Source organism: Varanus komodoensis, unplaced genomic scaffold (assembly GCF_004798865.1).
Source record: "Varanus komodoensis strain SLA01 unplaced genomic scaffold, ASM479886v1 scaffold63, whole genome shotgun sequence".
Classification (NCBI taxonomy): Eukaryota; Metazoa; Chordata; class Lepidosauria; order Squamata; family Varanidae; genus Varanus; species Varanus komodoensis.
Window position 1 is genome coordinate 2,204,336 of NW_025336259.1, and position 17,792 is coordinate 2,222,127.

Consider the following 17,792-nt stretch of genomic DNA (forward strand, 5'->3'; position numbering starts at 1 on the left):
CTAAGGTTTGGTTAATGGCCATGAGGGCTTTAAGATGGATTCTGCTGGTGCTTCTGTAATGTTCTGACCCTGCCCCTTTTTCGCCTCTCCCACCACTGGGATACCTGTCCCAAAAGCATCTCCAAAATCGGATTCAACTCTTGCGTTGGAAGCAGTTCAACACTCCTGGGCTGACGTGTCATAGTCCAGACGTGGGCGTAGTGAGAAATGCACTTCTCTCTTCTTGGAGGGGAGGCCGTAACTGACCTGATCTGACCAGTGCCATCCCAAACATTTCAGCGAACTCCTGGCCTCCTCTAAAGGAAACTCAAGAGTAACCTTGTCGGGCTCGCAAGGACCTCCCAGTCCAAGCAGAGAGAATTACCGTGCAAATGTGTAATCTGCAGGGAGATTTTACTTTCGCATACTTTTCGATCCACCTTGTCATTCCAGGAATTGCATCCATGTAGCCCCTTGAAGCTCTCAGCCCTACTCACCCCGGTTTCACTTCAGGCGTGCACGGCAGTGGCTTCATGAAGCCCTTCTTTCCTACTAGCCAGTATGTATCTTCCAAGCCTTTGCCCTACCGACACAGAAACGGAAGCTTGTCAAGCGCCTGAAATGCTCCAAAACGCGGATGCAATTTTGCAAAATCTGTCCAGTGCAGTCATCCCTCCGCAGGGGTCTCGTGGCAAAGAGGTGTTTGCTGGGCCTTTGGCTCCCATCATGCTTGGGAGCCTTCCTCAGTGAGACCAGCAGCTCATACAGCAGCCGTTACGTCCCATCTGAAAATGCTCCCCAAGTCAAGGTGACTTCTGGGACGAGCGATGGGGGGCGCCATGCTGGCGGAAGCCATCCAACCCTATTACAAGGTCGCAGGGCCTCAGGCCTGCAGACCAAATCCACCCATGCCCCCTTCCCTGCCCCCAGCCCCATTCCCCAAGCTCCAACCATTGGTTGGCGCCCCAGCTTTTCTGCCATTGTGACTCCCTTTCTAAATGGCTGGAACACCTCGGCTGAGGTTTAGTGACTGGCACTAGGACCCATAAGGTGCAATCCTCAGACAGTTTGGCCCGGCCCCTTTGTCTTTGGCTCCACCCACCACTGGAATGTGGCCCCAGAGAGCATCTCCCCAGTGGAATCCGGCCCTCAGTTGAAAGAGGTTCTGCATCTCTGCCCTACAACACAGGGAGCAACCGGGTTCACACCAACTCACTAAGCCATCGTGGCTAACGGTGGGTTAGCCTATCATCTGAACCCTCCGTGGTTTTGCCGGAATGGCTTACATTGGGCTTGTAAGCTTCCCAAACAAGCCATGGCTTATTCTAGGGGTTCTTCTACCCACAATGTGTCATGGTGTCCCCTGAACCCAGACATGACTTATTCTGAGTCATCCTCAGGAGACCAGCTGCATTCCGACTTATGCCTATTTGGAAGTAACCTTCCGGAGCGATTATTATGATTATAGCATTATCTACGCTGCCTTTTTTCCTCTTTCAAGGAACTCCCAGGCAGCTTACAAAGATCTCCTCCACCCCATTTTTACTGTCACAACAGCCCTGTGAGGTAGGTTCGGCTGAGAGTGACTGGTCCAAAGCCACCCAGGGAACTTACCTTTAGTTCAGTCTTCCCCCTGAAATCCATTTTATACCCTTCATTTAGATTCCGGAGTGTTTTCATTGTGCTTTGGCTGATGTGAATTCGAAATGCTGAGATTTAAAAAGAAGGTATCCATGGATCTCTCCAACACATGAGCTCTTTGTAAATAATTTTTTGGGTATATCTTTGAAAAACATCCCGGCTGGGTTTGGATGATGCGATCATCCAGGCTCAAATGCAAAATTTAACAAAAAAGGAGGAAAGTATCCTCATCTGTGAATTTTCCAAAAATTCTTTTGGGGAAAAAATGGGGGTGGCACTTCCCACATTTTTTCTCATTCCTCACTCCCAGCTCCCTTTTTTTCCGGGTTTTTCCTGGGCCGTCTCACATCTCTAGGAATGCCACACACCTCGCCCCACCCCCCCAGCCCCAGTCACTGGAAGCAAGTGCATCTGTTTTCATTATCTAATGGTGAAAAGGCCAAGTCACAGAGGAAAGGGACCCATGTGGGGCTGGTCTGACTTGTTCTATTTATTCATATTTTATTTAATGCATTTCTGTCCTGCTGAACATATTTGTAAGTATCACTAAATCATAGCATATATCCAAAGATACAATTACAATGCATGAAAAGGTAACCCCTTTATTTTAAAAAAATAACAAAAACATCAACACCAGTTTAAACCATTCTAAACCATAATTAAAAACAAACAGACCGGGCGGGGGGGGGTGCAGAATTTGACAGATGCCTAAAAAAAATTAGGGTTCTGCAGGGGGCGGGGTTAACTCTGCATTCATTGCTACTTCATTGCACAACATTACATGCTTTTGTATCTGTGTGACATTGTCAGCACCTTGAGCAACAGCTGGTGGAAGAAACAGGGCCACAAAGGGGAACAAACGAACAAGCAGCCCACTTTCCCCATTTTTTGCAAGAAAGCTCCCCAAAACGACTGCCCAAAATTCCATGGAATACTTACGTAAGCCCGTGGATTCTATCCGGGAAGCTGTATTCACTGTGTCCCCAAAGAGGCAGTACCGGGGCATGATGAGCCCCACCACCCCTGCAGCACACGGGCCTGGGGAAAAGGGGGAAGCGAAAAGAAGAGATATTCTGTCAACAGGCTGCTCACAAAAGCCAAGGCAGATATTTGCAAAGAGGCAGGAGTGTGGTGCCTTCAGATTTCGGGGCTCACACGTTGGAAGTGAAGATTTGTTCCAGAAATGTGTGCGTCAGGGTGCAGTGTGATGTGGATGCCTGTAACCCTCCAAACTACACAGGCCGGAAAAGTGTGACAGGGAAGGTGGGGGCTGCACTGCTTCCCCCTCGCAAAGCAGCGAGATGGGTGGCTTCAGCCATGTAAGAGGGGCACTTCGGATGTGGAGAGAAGGGGCTGAGGCAGCGGCAGGATACCCCATACCTCGGCAGTGCCAGTTGGCATTGCCCCCTCCTCCAAGCTTGCTTTCCCGGCGTCAGAGAAACACGCAGGAGGGTCTTTCATGCCAGCAGAGCTTGCGTGTGCTGGTGCTTGCTGAGCACAGAGTTCCGGCCCTGATAGCAGAGCGGTTTCCCACCATTGGACGTGGCACCCTGAAAAGTCCTCCGGACACCCAGATGCCAGTGGGTTTGCAAGACACAGCAAGCCATGGTGCTTTCTCACTCAGGATGGTCCATCGTGTGATCCAAACCCTGTTGGAGCAGTTTAGCATTATACGTTTGGATTTAGAAGCAATGAGCAGAAACAGTGGTCTGCACCGTGGTTTCCACCATGGTTTTTATGGTCATCTGAACTCAGCGACGTGGATTCCGTGGTCCTAGCATGCAGCCACCACAGAGTTCCCTGGAAAGAGTGGCAGAGGCAGCAGGGGCCACTCTAGCCATCCAGTGTAGCGTTGACGCACAGGCATGCTGGCTGATGGGATGCATGCCACCCGTAGGAGGAGTGAGTGGGGAGAATGGAAGCCACACCAGCATGGAAGCAACAGGACTGTCAGGACGAGACAGGGAAGAAACCCACACAGGGTGTGGAAGCCAGGCAGGGCTGCTTGCTGTGGCATGTGAACTCAGCCACGGTCTGTGGCATGGGACCTCAAGCTCAGGCCCGGGGCCAGATCCAGCCCACCATGCCATTTGGGCCCGCCGTGCCCGCGCCCGTCTCGCCCCGTGCGCAGGGAGGCAGCAGTTTGCTTGCTTGGCAAAAACCATCTCCAAGTGAGCAAGCTGCTGCCTCACGCGCCTGCCTCCCCTCCCCTCACCACGCGTGCCTGCCCACCCACCCAGTCCTCGCCACGCACCCTGCCCCCGCCTCAGCGCACGGGCCGCACACACCGCCCCCACCCCCTCAATGGCTGTGTGCACCGCCAGCCCACCTTTCTGGCCTGCACCTGGCACCAGCACCTTTCAACTGGCCCCCTGCTGAAAAAGTTTGAGGATCCCTGGTCTATGGGTTACAGGATTGTTCTCTGTAACTTAGAATTCTTGTCTCCTCCTCCTCCATCCTCCTCCTCCTCATCATCATCATCAACGTCCCACCACCATGTTTGCACTTCTCCCAGCCACAAAAATAGCTTTGAAGCATTTTTCAAGCACATAGAGACACACACAGAGGGATCCAAAAGTATTAGCATGGAAAAACCCAAATCAATATGAACCATAACCAGAACAATAATACAAATAAAAATAAACACTATAAGGAAAGAAACTACTTTTCATATAGTAGGACAAGTGCTGTTCTGCAGTATGCAAAATCTCATCCCACAATGCCATCCCAGACTAGACGAATCGCACAAAAGCAGCCCGGAACACAGGTTGAAATTCCTAGGAAATCTGTCATTGATGGGAACCCAAAAAATGGCCCTCTTAGCTACAGGTAAGCTTTTTGGGATGAGTGTTCCTTTTCGCAGGCCCACGCAGGCTGTTGTGGGATTGTCCTTGCCATCAGACATTTCTCCTGGTGTTCAGCTGACACTTCCGTTCCTGCAACATAATCCCGTTAGATGCAGTGCCAAGTTGCCCTCTTTCCTTATTGACTTTTCTCAATACTCTCCTGCTGTTATTCAGATTTCTTGCCCTCTTTCCTTATTGACTTTTCTCAATGCTCTCCTGCTGTTATTCAGATTTCTTGCCCTCTTTCCTTATTGACTTTTCTCAATGCTCCCCTGCTGTTATTCAGATTTCTTGCCCTCTTTCCCTATTGACTTTTCTCATTGCTTTCCTGCTATTATTCAGATTTCCTCCATCCCACCTTTCCACCTAGCACCAAAGGTGGTTAAAAAATCACAAACCATCACATTAAAGCAAATCACATAAAATGTCAGATGTTCTGAGCTGTCAAAGAGTGGACACGGTTCCATGTTGGCGACTTGACAATAACAGCACAATCCTACACCCCCAGCTCTTGGTGCATAGAAACCTCTGGCACATGCACGCATCCTTCACCTGAAAGAAGGTGCAGTCACGAAAAACGCCAGCACACCCCACACCTGGCCTTTGGTACAGAAGGCTCTTTCCAGCCACCTAGATAAAATGGGGTGCAGTGTGCAGGAGGCTGGGGAGCTGGCAGAAATCAGCGGAAGTTCTCAGGAGAACCGCCCCGCTCTGCTCCCCACACCCAGTCTCCCCTTCCCCTCCGTCTTCCCCTTCCCAGGCCCAGTCATGACCTGGGTGGGGAAAGCAGGCTCAGTTCTTCCCTTGGGGGACTCGCAGCTCCAAGGTCAAAGAATTTCAGAACCGCCGTGCCAAGAATCGTGGGGCCTCCCAGGCAAGGCTAGGAGACCCTGGGACTGAACGTGGAGTCCCCCCAATCCGGTTTTGTAGCAGCTGCTGGAAACTGTCAAATACTTTTGCATGTCAGCAAAATTATTGCCTTCTTGGGGGGGGGGATTGCTATCCCTTGCCCCCCAGGCTGAGGCCGCCATGACACCCTGCCAAACATGTCAACCGCTAAACATCCTTGGCTGTTCATGCCACTGAACATCAGCCAGCCATTAAATACTGCTAAATACTCGGCAGTATTGGATTCCGACTCGTACCCCGTGTCAAATTATCCATTTACAAATATCAGATCCTGATGGCAGATTTCGTGGGATGTCAAAGGCAGACAGCAACTATTCACTGAACCGGTGACGAACTGTCAGGCAGAAACATGTGTTCCAGTTGATGGCAGAAAGTCAGTTAAATGCCTTGCAGTTCCTGGCAAAGATACAGACCACCCAACCTCCAGTTCTTTGGTCTGGAAATCCAATTTTAAAAATCATCAAGATGACCTATGTTTACTTGGCTGCAGCTTCATCCCTGTGTAAGGTTCCATTCCTTTCCAAAGGAGCAAAAAATCCCACACCTGAGCTCTACTATAAACTTTTCTTTTAAACGTAAAAAATTGGAGACATTAATCCAGTATTCGATTTAATGAGGACGTACATCATTTTGCATTTTCAAAGCACTATCAGAGACAGTGTGGTCTGGTGGTTAGATCGGCCTGCCTCTCTCAGCCAACAGGATTCCCAGCAAAAAGAAAGATTTTGCAAGCCACCTTTCAGCTCAGCTTTCTCCTCCATGAACCCAGACCTTGCCTCGTCCGCCTGAAACTTTCCTTTACCAGTGGCAGCTTGCCAGGAGGGCTGGGTAGGTGAACGAGGCTAATCTTCTGAAACACGCACCCAGGATTCCTGGGAGAGAGACAAACTTGGAACTGTGCTGGGTGGCACACTGCCAAAAATGCAGGGTCTCGACAAACAAACCCACCCAGGCCCTTTCGCATGGAGGAAATCTACCTCTCCCCCAGTTCTGCATGGCCGTCCGAGTCCAGCTGCTTGTCTTGGCAAGATAAAGATTGGCTGCGGAAGGGATTGTGGGGTGAGGAGCCAAGGCGCCTGCGCTCTTCTCCACCCACCCAGCCAGATAGCCGAATTCGGACTTCTCCGTTAACAAGCCCATAGCTCAGTGGTGCGAAGGGCCCTTTTCCCACCTGGGGAACCCATCCTCCAAGCACGGACCCTTGTGCCCGGTTCCATCCACAAGAGGGCGGCATCAGCAAGGTCTGGGACAACCCCGAAGAGGACAGAAGCACCAAAACAGAAAGAAAAATCAAGGAACAGCTTAAGGGGAAGGAGAGAACGGAAACGCCACAGTGGAGACTGACATATTCTGTAGGCGTGGGATGCGGGGCGGGGGGGGGGGTGTCCTTCGCCTTCAGAGCATCACTGAAGAAGGCGTGATGGGGTGGAACCCTGCGCAAAAGCACTCTGCGCAGCAACATTTGGTAGGGTGCAAACATGTTGTGCGTTGTACAAACATTACCAAAACATTTTGATAGGGTGCATATAGGAACCGTTTTCAGCTTTATCAGCGCTTGAACCTGAACATGCATGCGGGGCGGGATGAGGGCATTATTCCAATTTATTTATCTAAAATATTTCTCGGCTACCTTTCAGAGTAGGAGCCTTCTCAAGGCAGTGCACAGCATGAAAATATAGAATCATAAAATGGTAGAGTCTGAAGAGGCAGAAGGCCATCCGGTCCACCCCCGGCAGCTGCAGGACACTAATTTACACCATCCCACTCAGAGGGCTGTCCAGATGCTTTTCGAATGTCTCCAGCGAGGGAGAGCCCACAGCTTCCCAGGTAACAGGTCCGGTTGTTGTACTGCACCGACAGTGAGGAAATCCTTCCTGGTGACTAGTCTGAATCTGGGTTCTTTTAAGTCCATTATTGCGTTTCCTGCACTCTGGAGTGGATGAGAAGAGATCTCGTCCTTCCTCTTTGTGGCAGCCTTTCAGGTGCTTGCAGAGGGCTGTCCCACTGCCCCGCAGTCTTCTCTTCCTGAGGCTGAGCAGGCCCAGTTCTCCCAATCTCGCCTCACTGGGCTTTGCCTCCAGTCCCTGCATCAGCCTGGTTGCCCCCCTCTACCCTTTCTAGCTCTTCCGCATCTTTTTCAAACCCAGGTGCCCAGAACTGGATCCAGGGCTCCAGGGGAGGTCAGACTAGTGCCGAGTACAGTGGTATTAGCACTTCCTGTGTTTTGGAAGGGATGCTTCTGCTAGTGCAGCCCAAAATCGCCTTTGCCCTTTTTGCAGCTGCGTCACATGGTTTGCTCACACTGAGCTCTGCAACAACCCCAAGGTCCTTCACCTTTGCAGCCTCGTTGAGCCAAGTGCGCCCCAACTCAGAGCAGCGCATTTGGTCTCTTGCTTCTAAGTGGAGGACTTGGCATTTGTCCCTGTTGAATTGCATTCTGTCGTTCTCTGCCTGGCGTTCTAACCTACTGAGATCGCCCTGCGTCTTATCTCGCTCTTCCAGGAAGCATGCAATAAGGAGTGATGCAAAATCAAAACCAGTACAAGAAATCCCAATGGCACTGCTAAAGAACAGCAAACGCCAGTATAGATAGCATAAAATTTACAACAGAGCCCTGCAGCCTCACAAGGCATCACCAGAGGAAGGCCGGCGTGACGCACGATGGGCTCAGGGCCCTCTTAAAAGCCTGCGCTGACGTGGCCTTGCAAACCTCCAACGGCGATGTATTCGGGAGCTGCGGGCCACCACTTAAAAGGCCCTTTCCTGTGTCATCGCCCACCCAGCTGCTCTCACAGGTGCGCAAGGAGAAGGCCTCCCTTGCTGATTTGAAAGTGCGGCAGCTGACGGAAACACTGGAACCCACGCGATGCGCGCTGGCATTTCTGCGATGCTGTTCCAGCCACCGCGACCCTCCTCCGATCCAGGCGTGTAATGGATGCAGAAGATCTCAGCTCCCCAGCTGCTCAATAGGCTATGAAAGGAGTCGAGTACCAGTGGCTTTTGGAAGTCCGGGGACTACAGCTCCTACCCTCGATGACCACTGGCCATGCTGGCTGGGGCTGATGGGAGTTTGTACCCAGCGAGGCCACGCGTCCCTCACCCAGGCAGCTGCACATGCCCCTGCCTCGTCGCCAAGGTTACCTGAGTGCAGCCCAATCCGTATCCGGATGGGCACGCCGGGGAGGTGCCTCACTTGGAAGGAGCCCACGGAGCTGAGGATGTCGAGGGCCATGTTGGCAGTCTCGGCGGCGTGTCTGTGCCCGTTGCGCTTGGGCAGCCCCGAGGCTACCATGTAGGCATCGCCAATGGTCTCCACCTGGAAATCAGGGGAGACAGATTCCCCCAGAGGGCAATTACAAATGGTTGGACTCAATGAACCACTTACCATGGAATTGTGGAACCATGGAACCATGGAATTGTGGAATCATGGAACCATGGAATTGTGGAATCGTGGAACCGTGGAACTGTGGAATCATGGAATCATGGAATTGTGGAATCATGGAATTGTGGAATCATGGAATCATGGAACCATGGAACCATGGAATCATGGAACTGTGGAATCGTGGAATTATGGAATTGTGGAATCATGGAATTGTGGAATTGTGGAATCGTGGAATTGTGGAATCATGGAACCGTGGAATTGTGGAATTGTGAAATCATGAAACCATGGAATTGTAGGGTTAGAGGGACCATGAAGGCCAGCAGGTCCAGTCCCCTGCTGCAGCTGACCCAGATAGCTGCACTGGCTGGGAGCTATGGGCATTGGAGTCCAATTCTCAGGGGGCAGCAAGTGGGGCAAGACCAGTCTAGCCATGGAGCCCCTCAACAGCATCCATCCCATAGCGCTCCGTGCCTCTTTCCTGGCTGTCCATCTATTTATATGTATTTATTTGATTGTTATCCCACCGCATTACTATAAGTCTCCCCAGGTAGGTGACAAAAATAAAAATAGACCTCAACATACAAGTAAAAATAACAATTACTATAGCAATGAAATGACAGGTGCCCCTGATTTTAATTGCTGTTTGATAGTGTAGATTTTATTTTTCTGGGCTCAGATTTGATTTTCCTGGGCTCCAAGATCACCACAGACGGGGACTGCAGCCAAGAAATTAAAAGACGCGTGCTCCTGGGGAGGAAAGCTATGGCCAATCTAGACAGCATACTAAAAAGCAGAGACATCACCCTGCCAACAAAAGTGCGTATAGTCCAGGCGATGGTTTTCCCAGTTGCAATGTATGGCTGTGAAAGCTGGACCAGAAGGAAGGCTGAGCACTGAAGGATTGAGGCCTTTGGATTGTGGTGCTGGAGAAGACTCTGCGAGTCCCTTGGACCGCAAGGCAATCAAAGTGGTCAGTCCTAGAGGAGATCAACCCTGACTGCTCTTTGGAAGGCCAGATGCTGAAGATGGAAGTCAAATACTTTGGCCCCCTAATGAGAAGGAAGGACTCACTGGAGAAGAGCCTGATGCTGGGAACAATAGATGGCAAAAGACGGCAGAGGATGAGGTGGCTGGATGGGGTCACTGGGGCGGTGGGTGTGAGCTTGGGTGGACTCCAGGGATGGTGGAGGACAGGAAGGCCTGGAGGAGTGTTGTCCGTGGGGTCGTGATGGGTTGGACGCGACTTCACAACTAACAACAACACGTGCAGGTTGCTTTGCTAGCATTTTATTGTCCCTCAGTCTGAGAGCTGTGTATGAATGAACAGGATGTAAAAGCCTAACAAACTACAGGTGCTGGATGCTCGCTCCCCAGAGCACGCCCAGCGGACGCCCCGGTGGGGCCAGGCGGGGAGAGGGGGGAGGGCCCATGGGCGCTGCTCCGCCTCAGGGCCCGTGGAGCGGGGCCTCACCTTGTAAACATCGTGGTGCCCGATGATGGCGTCGAAGAGCGTGTACAGGTCGTTCAGCAGGTCCACGATCTCAATCGGCTCGCTGAGGGCAGAGATGGTGGTGAAGCCGATGATGTCACTGAAGTAGATGCTGACTTCTTCGAAATACTCCGGCTCCACCGTAGCGCCGCTTTTCAGGGCTTCCGCCACGGACCTGAAAGGGCCCATGCGGGTCAGTCCAGGCCTCCTCCAATGAGGGCTGCAGCGGGAGCGTTTAGGGGTACCGTGGGGTGGTCGGGTCCGATTCTCTCCGGGTTATTGTGCAGTGGGGAGAACCATGTACACCTTGGACTAAAAGATGCAGTCAGAATGGCATATCCCTGTGTTGTTTTGTATTACGCTTTATTGTTTTATCATTATGTAATCTCCTCAGGGGATTTTTCATATGTAACAGATAAAAAGTAAAATATCCCATTAGAAACATTCCTATACCAGAAAGTATTTCTGGAGCTGAAGGGTGAGATCAGATCTTTTTCTCGGCAAAAAACCGTTATCCTCAGACAAGAGGGAGATATTAGTAGATACTAGAAAGTCCAAGGATTGGAAAAAGGACAGGTAGATCTCTCTTTTGAAGTTCTGTAGGAACTTCCTTGTAGTTAAAAATCTTCTCTGAATAACCTTCATGTCCCCCCATTAAGAGAGGTTAACTCGGTGGAAACCAGGTCCCCTTGGAATATGGGGTATTCATATTTTGATCCTGCAATCTTATGTAAACTTACCTATTGAATCTAGTAAGGTTTACTTCTGAGCAAACATGCAAAAGGCTACACTGCGTATTCCTTCATGCTATTCATTTTAAGACTCTCTCTTGCTCTCCGTTTCTGCTGTTGGAGGTGTTTTGGAAACTTTACCTTGCTTTTAAAGTTTCCGAATATATTTGAAAGGTTGAATGGGGCAGGGTTAAAATGGAGGCAGGTTTTAACTGTACGTCACCTGGGCAGCCCTATTTGAGCTAAAAGGCAACTCATAAATGTATAAATGAATGAATCTGTGAAAAGCGTAAAAGTGGAGGAGAAAGAAAAACCAGCTACTGGGTGAGGACGTTGCATTTTCAACAGCTGCAAAATGCTGACCCACATCCCTGAGGAGAAAGAATGGAAATGGTAGCAAAAGCGGAATGGAACGGGGTGTCACACACAAGGCCGTGGATGGTGGGAACTGGAAGAGAAGCACTTCATACTGTAACATTTTGTTGGAGATCCCTGGGGGGGGGGTCCAGACCGTGGCCACCTAGCACCCGTAATGGCCTTGTGAAGCCCCCCTGTCTTTTCTCTTTGCTCAGTGAGACAAAGGATGGAAGACATGCAGGGCCTTTTCTGCTGTGGCACCCCAGCAGTGGAATGAACTTCCAGGGAGCTCGCCAGGTTCCTACCTTGCGTTCCTTCTGGCTCCAGGTGAAGACCTTCTTATTTCCCAAGGGGTTTCTAAGGAAGTTTAGTCTTTCCAGCTCTGTGCTTTTAAATCCTTTATGCTACGTTCTCATGGCCTCTCGGATTCAAGGGGAAGCACTGCATTCTTTGGAGTCCCGGCATGGAGGTCCTCCAGCCTCGTTGCTCGGACTCAGCCCGGGTGGGCAGAATCGCAAAGGCTGCTTCTCCAAAAGTAACATCTCAGCCATTGCTCATGTCACTCCAGCCACGAGATGAACAACAGACCCTTCCTGTTTTGCTTTGGCTTTCCCTTCTATTTTATACTGTAGTTTCAAGCTTTCACTTTTATACTCGTATTTCATGATGAAGTCTATGGTTTTAATTGCTGTGGACCACCTAGACAGATTTACCTCTTGGGTGGCACAGAAATGTAATGAATAAAATAAAGAAGAAACCATGCAAAGCCATAGGAAGGGAGGTGACCTTGTCTGGACATTTCCATACATCCACACCCCATAATATTCTGTAAAAAACAAAGGAATGATACAAGTCTCACCTGGAAGCATGCTCCTTCCCTGCACACCAGTGATTCCCAGCACACACAGACATGCAAGATTATGTGCGACTAGAAATGTATAAGCATTTCATTTTTGCGCACAAAGTACATGAGCGAAGGCTCTGAGCACGAGTGTGAGGGTGTTGCTGCCGAAAAGTTCTGCAAACTGGTGGACACTGGCTTGCACTCATCTCCTTCCGGATTCCCAGTTTGACTCTTGCAGAGAAAGCTCCCATCCGAGGACTGCTCTCTTTGCGCAAGTTTCCCGCTTGCAAGAAGCGAGCAGAGATTGCGAACACACATAGGAATCGGGCACAAGATGAGCGCCAAGGCAATGTTCAGACAACCCAGATGCTCTCTAAGAGTGAATGATCGCGAGGCAGCACCGATCCGTGTTTTCCACTGGCTCCCACAAGCTGCGGAAGGCTTGTGAGCTTGCTGATGCCCTGGAAAGCCAGTGGAGCAGAGTGTCTGTCCGGCTGGAACGTGCTTTCAGTGCTGCTCCTTACCGAGGAAGCATCTGGGTGAGCAGCTTTTCCGTCTTCTGCTTTTCTGTCTCCAGCTCCTCGGTCCGCTCCCTTATTAATTCCTCCAGGTTGCTGGAATACTGCTCCAACATCTTCAGCATGGAGTCGATGATATTCGTCCTCTTGCCCCTGTTGATGGTTTTGAACTGGGCAGCCGAGGGCAGCGGGGAGAATTAAAAATGGATGCTTAGGTGCTAAAGTGTACAGAGGAGTATGGAAAAATTGAAGTGCAATCCTATGCAAGTTTAGACGGAAAAAACGTACAAATCCCAGCATGGCCCAGTCACCCAAAAACAGGTTCCTGCAAAGGGATGGCCCTTCATGGGAGAGAGGCATAGAGGTTTCCTGGTTTAACCCTCTGTCCCTAATTCCAGTTTTGTTGGAAATTTAAGATCCAAGCTCCACATGAAGTTATTTGTCTTTCCTGACTTTCCATGCCTTTTGTTACAGATCCTCTAGGTGGCGCTGTGACAAAATGGAATAACACAACTGCACCAGTGGAAACTTGCACTTTGCTTTGGAATTGTCAAATAACGCTTGATTTTCCCAGTTCCAAAAGACCTCTTTAAGTGCTCTTTCGAAACGGAAGCAAAACTGAAGAGTCAGGACACTGTCTTAGGGCACAGACCTTATGCATATTTGCAGCGAAAAATGACCTGGCGTAGGACTGAGAGTTGTAGGGCTTTTCTCTGTCCAAAGTTGCATAGCATGTACCCTAGATATGAAACAGGCCAGCCTTCCCCAACCTGGTGTCTCCCAAATACGTGGGAAAGCCAGTACGGTGCCGTGGTTAGGAGCACAGGACAGGGATTCTAGTCCCCGCTCGGCCACGGAGCCAGCCAGCCGGGTGCCTTTGGGCCAGTCACAGACTCTCCGCCCAGCCTACCTCACAGGGTTGTTGTTGTGAGGGTAAGACTGAGAGGAGCAGGAGGAGGATGACATACACTGACTTGGAAGGAAAAATAGTGGGATATGTCTCGAAATAGCGGATAAATAACTCTCATCACCCAGCCAGCCAAGTCTAAACTAGACATGTTGGGAATTGCATGAATTCTTCACCTGAACGCAAAGAATTCTAGTTGAAGGTGTGCTTTTAAGAATGGGGGAAAGAAGCCATGGGATCGGGGGGGGGGGGGTGCATGGGCCACTGTGAGCCTGCACAAGGTAGGTAAGGGGGTTCAGCCTTCTATGGCCCCCGAGAAAGTTGCTCCCTCGCCATCTTTGAAGTTTGTTTATTAATTTATTTATTTATTAAAAGCTTTTCTATCCCATCCCCTACAGAACATCTCGGAACGGCTTACAATAAATAAGTGGAATAAAACAAACCCCTCAGCATCTGGCCATTAATACACGCTAACCATTGATGGACAACATGAAGGTCCCTTCCTGTCTTCCCTTCTTAGGGTTCTCCAGAGGGTATCCAGATAAAGTTAGGTGCACGTAGTTCCCATTCCCGTCTTTCAGGCAGAGCACACCTTCAAGTAGAGGACCCACGGGCACCCCATCCCACCTCCCCATGGAGTGGATGAAGCACTGTAGCCCCCCCCCCCCCCCCCAGGGAACGGACTGTGCACCATCACAGGTAGGTACTGACCCGCTCCAAGATCTCATCAAAGGTCGGTCTTCGGTCTGGTACTTCACTCCAGCACTGCTTCATGAGCTGGATACATTCCAAGGGGGTGTTTTCCGGGGCAACGTTTGGACGGCACAAGGGTGGAGGTTTCTTCAACTTGCAAATAATTTCTGGGGCAAAGAGAAGAGATCATTCTATGCCACTAACGTGCTGATTAGGAGACAATTTTTGCAGTAAGGAACAGCTAAAATTATTATTTATGTTACATTTCTATACTGCCCATAGCTGAAGCTCTCTGGGCGGTTCATATCATTCTAAGTCACCCATCCAGATCCCAACCAGGCCTGATGCTGCTTAGCTTCCAAGATTACACAGGATCACACACTTCAGGCTATGTGGGGAGAACCCACCAATTCAAATGAATTTCAGTTTCTGTGAACCTGACCTGCAAATTCCGCAGTGGCCTGTGGACCATTTTGCAAAGTTTGCTGGAATTTCTGCATCTTTTCAGTGCTAACTCGCTCTTGCACTAACATGCATGATGTGGAATGAAATTCTGATGCACCTAAAACATTTCAGATTCCATGGAGATGGGATGGAAGATGTCTGATTATATGCAAAGCAGGCAGAATGGGTTTAATAAAATCCATGTGCCTCTTTTAGGACTGGGGTGGGGGTGTCCACAGCCTTACCCCCACATCGCCTGGGGTTCATTGGCAGCCCTTCCTTTTGCACATACGAACGCCTCAGACACATTTAGAAGCCCAGGATGACTAGGGCCATGTGCTGAAGGACCAGAAAGCGCTGAAAAAACAGGCAACTTCAAAAAGGAAACCGGAAGTTCAACAGTGTTCTACATTTCTCAGCATTAAGCTGTCCTGAGATATTTATATAAAGGATGGCATACAAAAGCTTTTAATAAATAATAATAAATAATAAATTACTCAGAATGGCTACGACAGCACACACCTTTACGCTCCCGGAAGAAAGCTTAGGAAGGCATCGTTCAGATGGTACTAGAATTCAGCCCATCTCCCAGCCAGTACAGCCGGTTGCTATTTATTTATGTATTTTTTATGTATTAGATGTTTTTCCTGCCCCATAGTCAAAATGGCTCTCTGGGTGGGTTACAAATACAATAATTTAACAAAGCATAATAAACTAACCAGTAAAATCACACGCTGGACACAAAAGGCCTGCACAATAGCCTTCGTTCGCAAACCACAGAATCTATTAAAAAGCGCAGTAGCAAAGAATATACATATTGCAAAATCTTGAAACGTTATCTTAGCCATTCCAATATTGGGTGAATACCTCTCAAGGGCTCCATTTTGGGACCAAACCGTGATGTTTCTCTGCTGGACGTGCACATGGTGGGCATGCTATGAGTGGAGCTGGCAGGAGCCGGGGGTCAGACTAGATGCCCCAAGAACCCCCTTCTGACTCACTCTGTTTCAATATTGCTGTGTTTCTACAGTGGAAGAAATGCTGCTGTCGTGTCATTTTGCCCAGTGACGGCCCATCGCATGGGAGTGGAAGAACCACGGAGGAGCTGGCAGGTGACTTGGAAGCACATGCAATCCGGTCGCACGTGCATCTATTGAAAAAAAATGTTCGGTAACAGGTCTACTCACCTTCCGCAGGTGTTTCAGAATTGCAGAAGGGAGGTCCTCGGAGAATCACCTCTTGCAGGATAATTCCAAAGCTATACACGTCTCCTTTAAAGGTGCCCTTGGGGTACATTGCTGGATCCCTCAGTAACTCTGGAGCTGTCCAGAGTAATTCTGCAAAATAGAGGAAGGGGGGGAAAGACCACCTTATTCTGTAACATGGGGGACAACCGCTTGCAGCGTCGTTGACAAGGGCACTGGCATCCGTGACCCCCTCTGCGGAGGGACCCAGGATGCCCCCTGTCCAGCCATCGGTCCGTCTGGCCTATTTGCCTTGGCACTGACGGGCAGCGGGTTTCTTCCTTAACCCTACCTGAAAATGCTGGGGAGCCAGCTGGGGACCTCCTGTATGTCAAGCAGGGGCTCTGCCATGTGCTACAGACCTTCCCAAAGGTTTGCACAAGCTCTTCCCAGACTTCCAAATGCACAGAACAGGAAGCCTAGTCTATCCAAGTCAGAGAACACCACCTTCCCACCTTGATTCACACGCTTCTGGCTTCCTCTGGCAGACCAAGAGTCTGAAGAAGGCTCTTTCTGCCAAGGCACCTAGTACCTGTCTGGTGAACCTAATAAATGTGGAATATTCTGTTTTTGTCTTTGGTCCCTGGAAGAAAAGATGTGTGCATTGCAACTCAACCATCTTGCACTTTATATACTTTGTTCTTTAATTTGGTTTCCCTTCTTCCTCTTATTATATTCCTTTAATCAATGGCTTTGCTTAATTTGGACTGGAGGTTTGGACTATGGATTTGTGACCAAATCTAAGAAGGAGGCACCTGTCTAACCACTTGGTTTAATACCAGGATTCGCAGAGTCCCACTTAAGCGGGAGGAAGCCAGTGGACTGCCTACGGTCCAGAGGTGGGCCAAGCACATGACTGGCCCTCAGTTCTTGGCACCCCTTACCTAAGATCAGAGCAAAAATCAGTGGCAGGAAGCCCTCCATTTCTTCTGCCTTTTTAGCCGCTTCCGGATGGACTGCAGCTAAGAATGGTAACCCAAAGCCACTGCAGGGTGTTTCTGCAGCAAAGAATAAGGAAAGGCGACCTCTCCTTGCCTCCGTGAAAGGAGACTGGCATCCAAAGAAGTCAACAGAGCTAGCACCTTGATGAAATAAAAGCTAATAGGGGTGCCCCTCCAAGGGAAGGGGCTGAGCTTTGAGACGGTGCCCTGCCCCCCAAGGGATGTCCTGGGGTGCACTCAGCCCCCAGGACCAAGAGAGCTCTCCTCCCCGGCTCACTTCTGGATGTGGCAGCTTCTCACCTTCTGCCGGTGGCTGAATACGAAAGGCTTGCTGAGCCGCTAGCAGTTCCCCATAGCCGTAGTCGGTGATCTTCAGCACGAACCGCCCGTCCACCAAGCAGTTGCGGGACTTGAGGCGCCCGTGGCAAACTTCCTGATGGTGCAGGTATTTCATTCCCTGCAAAGCAAAGAGGCAGGGGGCTTTAGCCGTTGCCGCACAACGGCCCCCTGACATCAGACTGACGCTCCGCCAGGTCCAGCCTTCTGGGCCAGCTAAAAGGTGATGAACAATCATTGCTATTTGTACCTATTTTAGCCCTTTGGGGCACATGTCTATGAGCAGAAAACAGAAAACGGACAGGAAATACTCCTACAACTCCCAGCATTCCCCTGCCACCCAAGTTGGCTGGGGAATGCTGGGTGTTGTAGGTTCTTTTTAAAACATGCACAGGATTGTACCTTTACTGATTTGAAACCTGTCCTCCATGCTATTGATCAGCTTTTCCCAACCTGGTGGCTTCTGCATGACTGGACTACAAACCCCATCATACCTGACCATTTGCCAGGCAAACAAGTACAAAACATTTG

The 17,792-nt window shown here is 50.0% G+C and overlaps 1 protein-coding gene across 1 annotated transcript in view; it reads right to left on the minus strand.

Moving 5' to 3' along the window:
* Positions 1 to 472: 472 nt before the first annotated feature.
* LOC123033537 (retinal guanylyl cyclase 2-like) overlaps positions 473 to 17,792 on the minus strand; it is a 36,874-nt gene continuing 19,554 nt past the window's right edge. The window contains exons 10-18 of the mRNA XM_044450179.1: positions 17,226 to 17,382; positions 15,928 to 16,077; positions 14,315 to 14,463; positions 12,703 to 12,866; positions 10,229 to 10,421; positions 8,517 to 8,691; positions 2,560 to 2,658; positions 1,594 to 1,688; positions 473 to 562 (exon numbers count right to left, since the gene is read on the minus strand). Of these exons, the coding sequence (XP_044306114.1) occupies positions 473 to 562; positions 1,594 to 1,688; positions 2,560 to 2,658; positions 8,517 to 8,691; positions 10,229 to 10,421; positions 12,703 to 12,866; positions 14,315 to 14,463; positions 15,928 to 16,077; positions 17,226 to 17,382 (1,272 nt within the window). The remainder of the gene's footprint in view (positions 563 to 1,593; positions 1,689 to 2,559; positions 2,659 to 8,516; positions 8,692 to 10,228; positions 10,422 to 12,702; positions 12,867 to 14,314; positions 14,464 to 15,927; positions 16,078 to 17,225; positions 17,383 to 17,792) is intronic.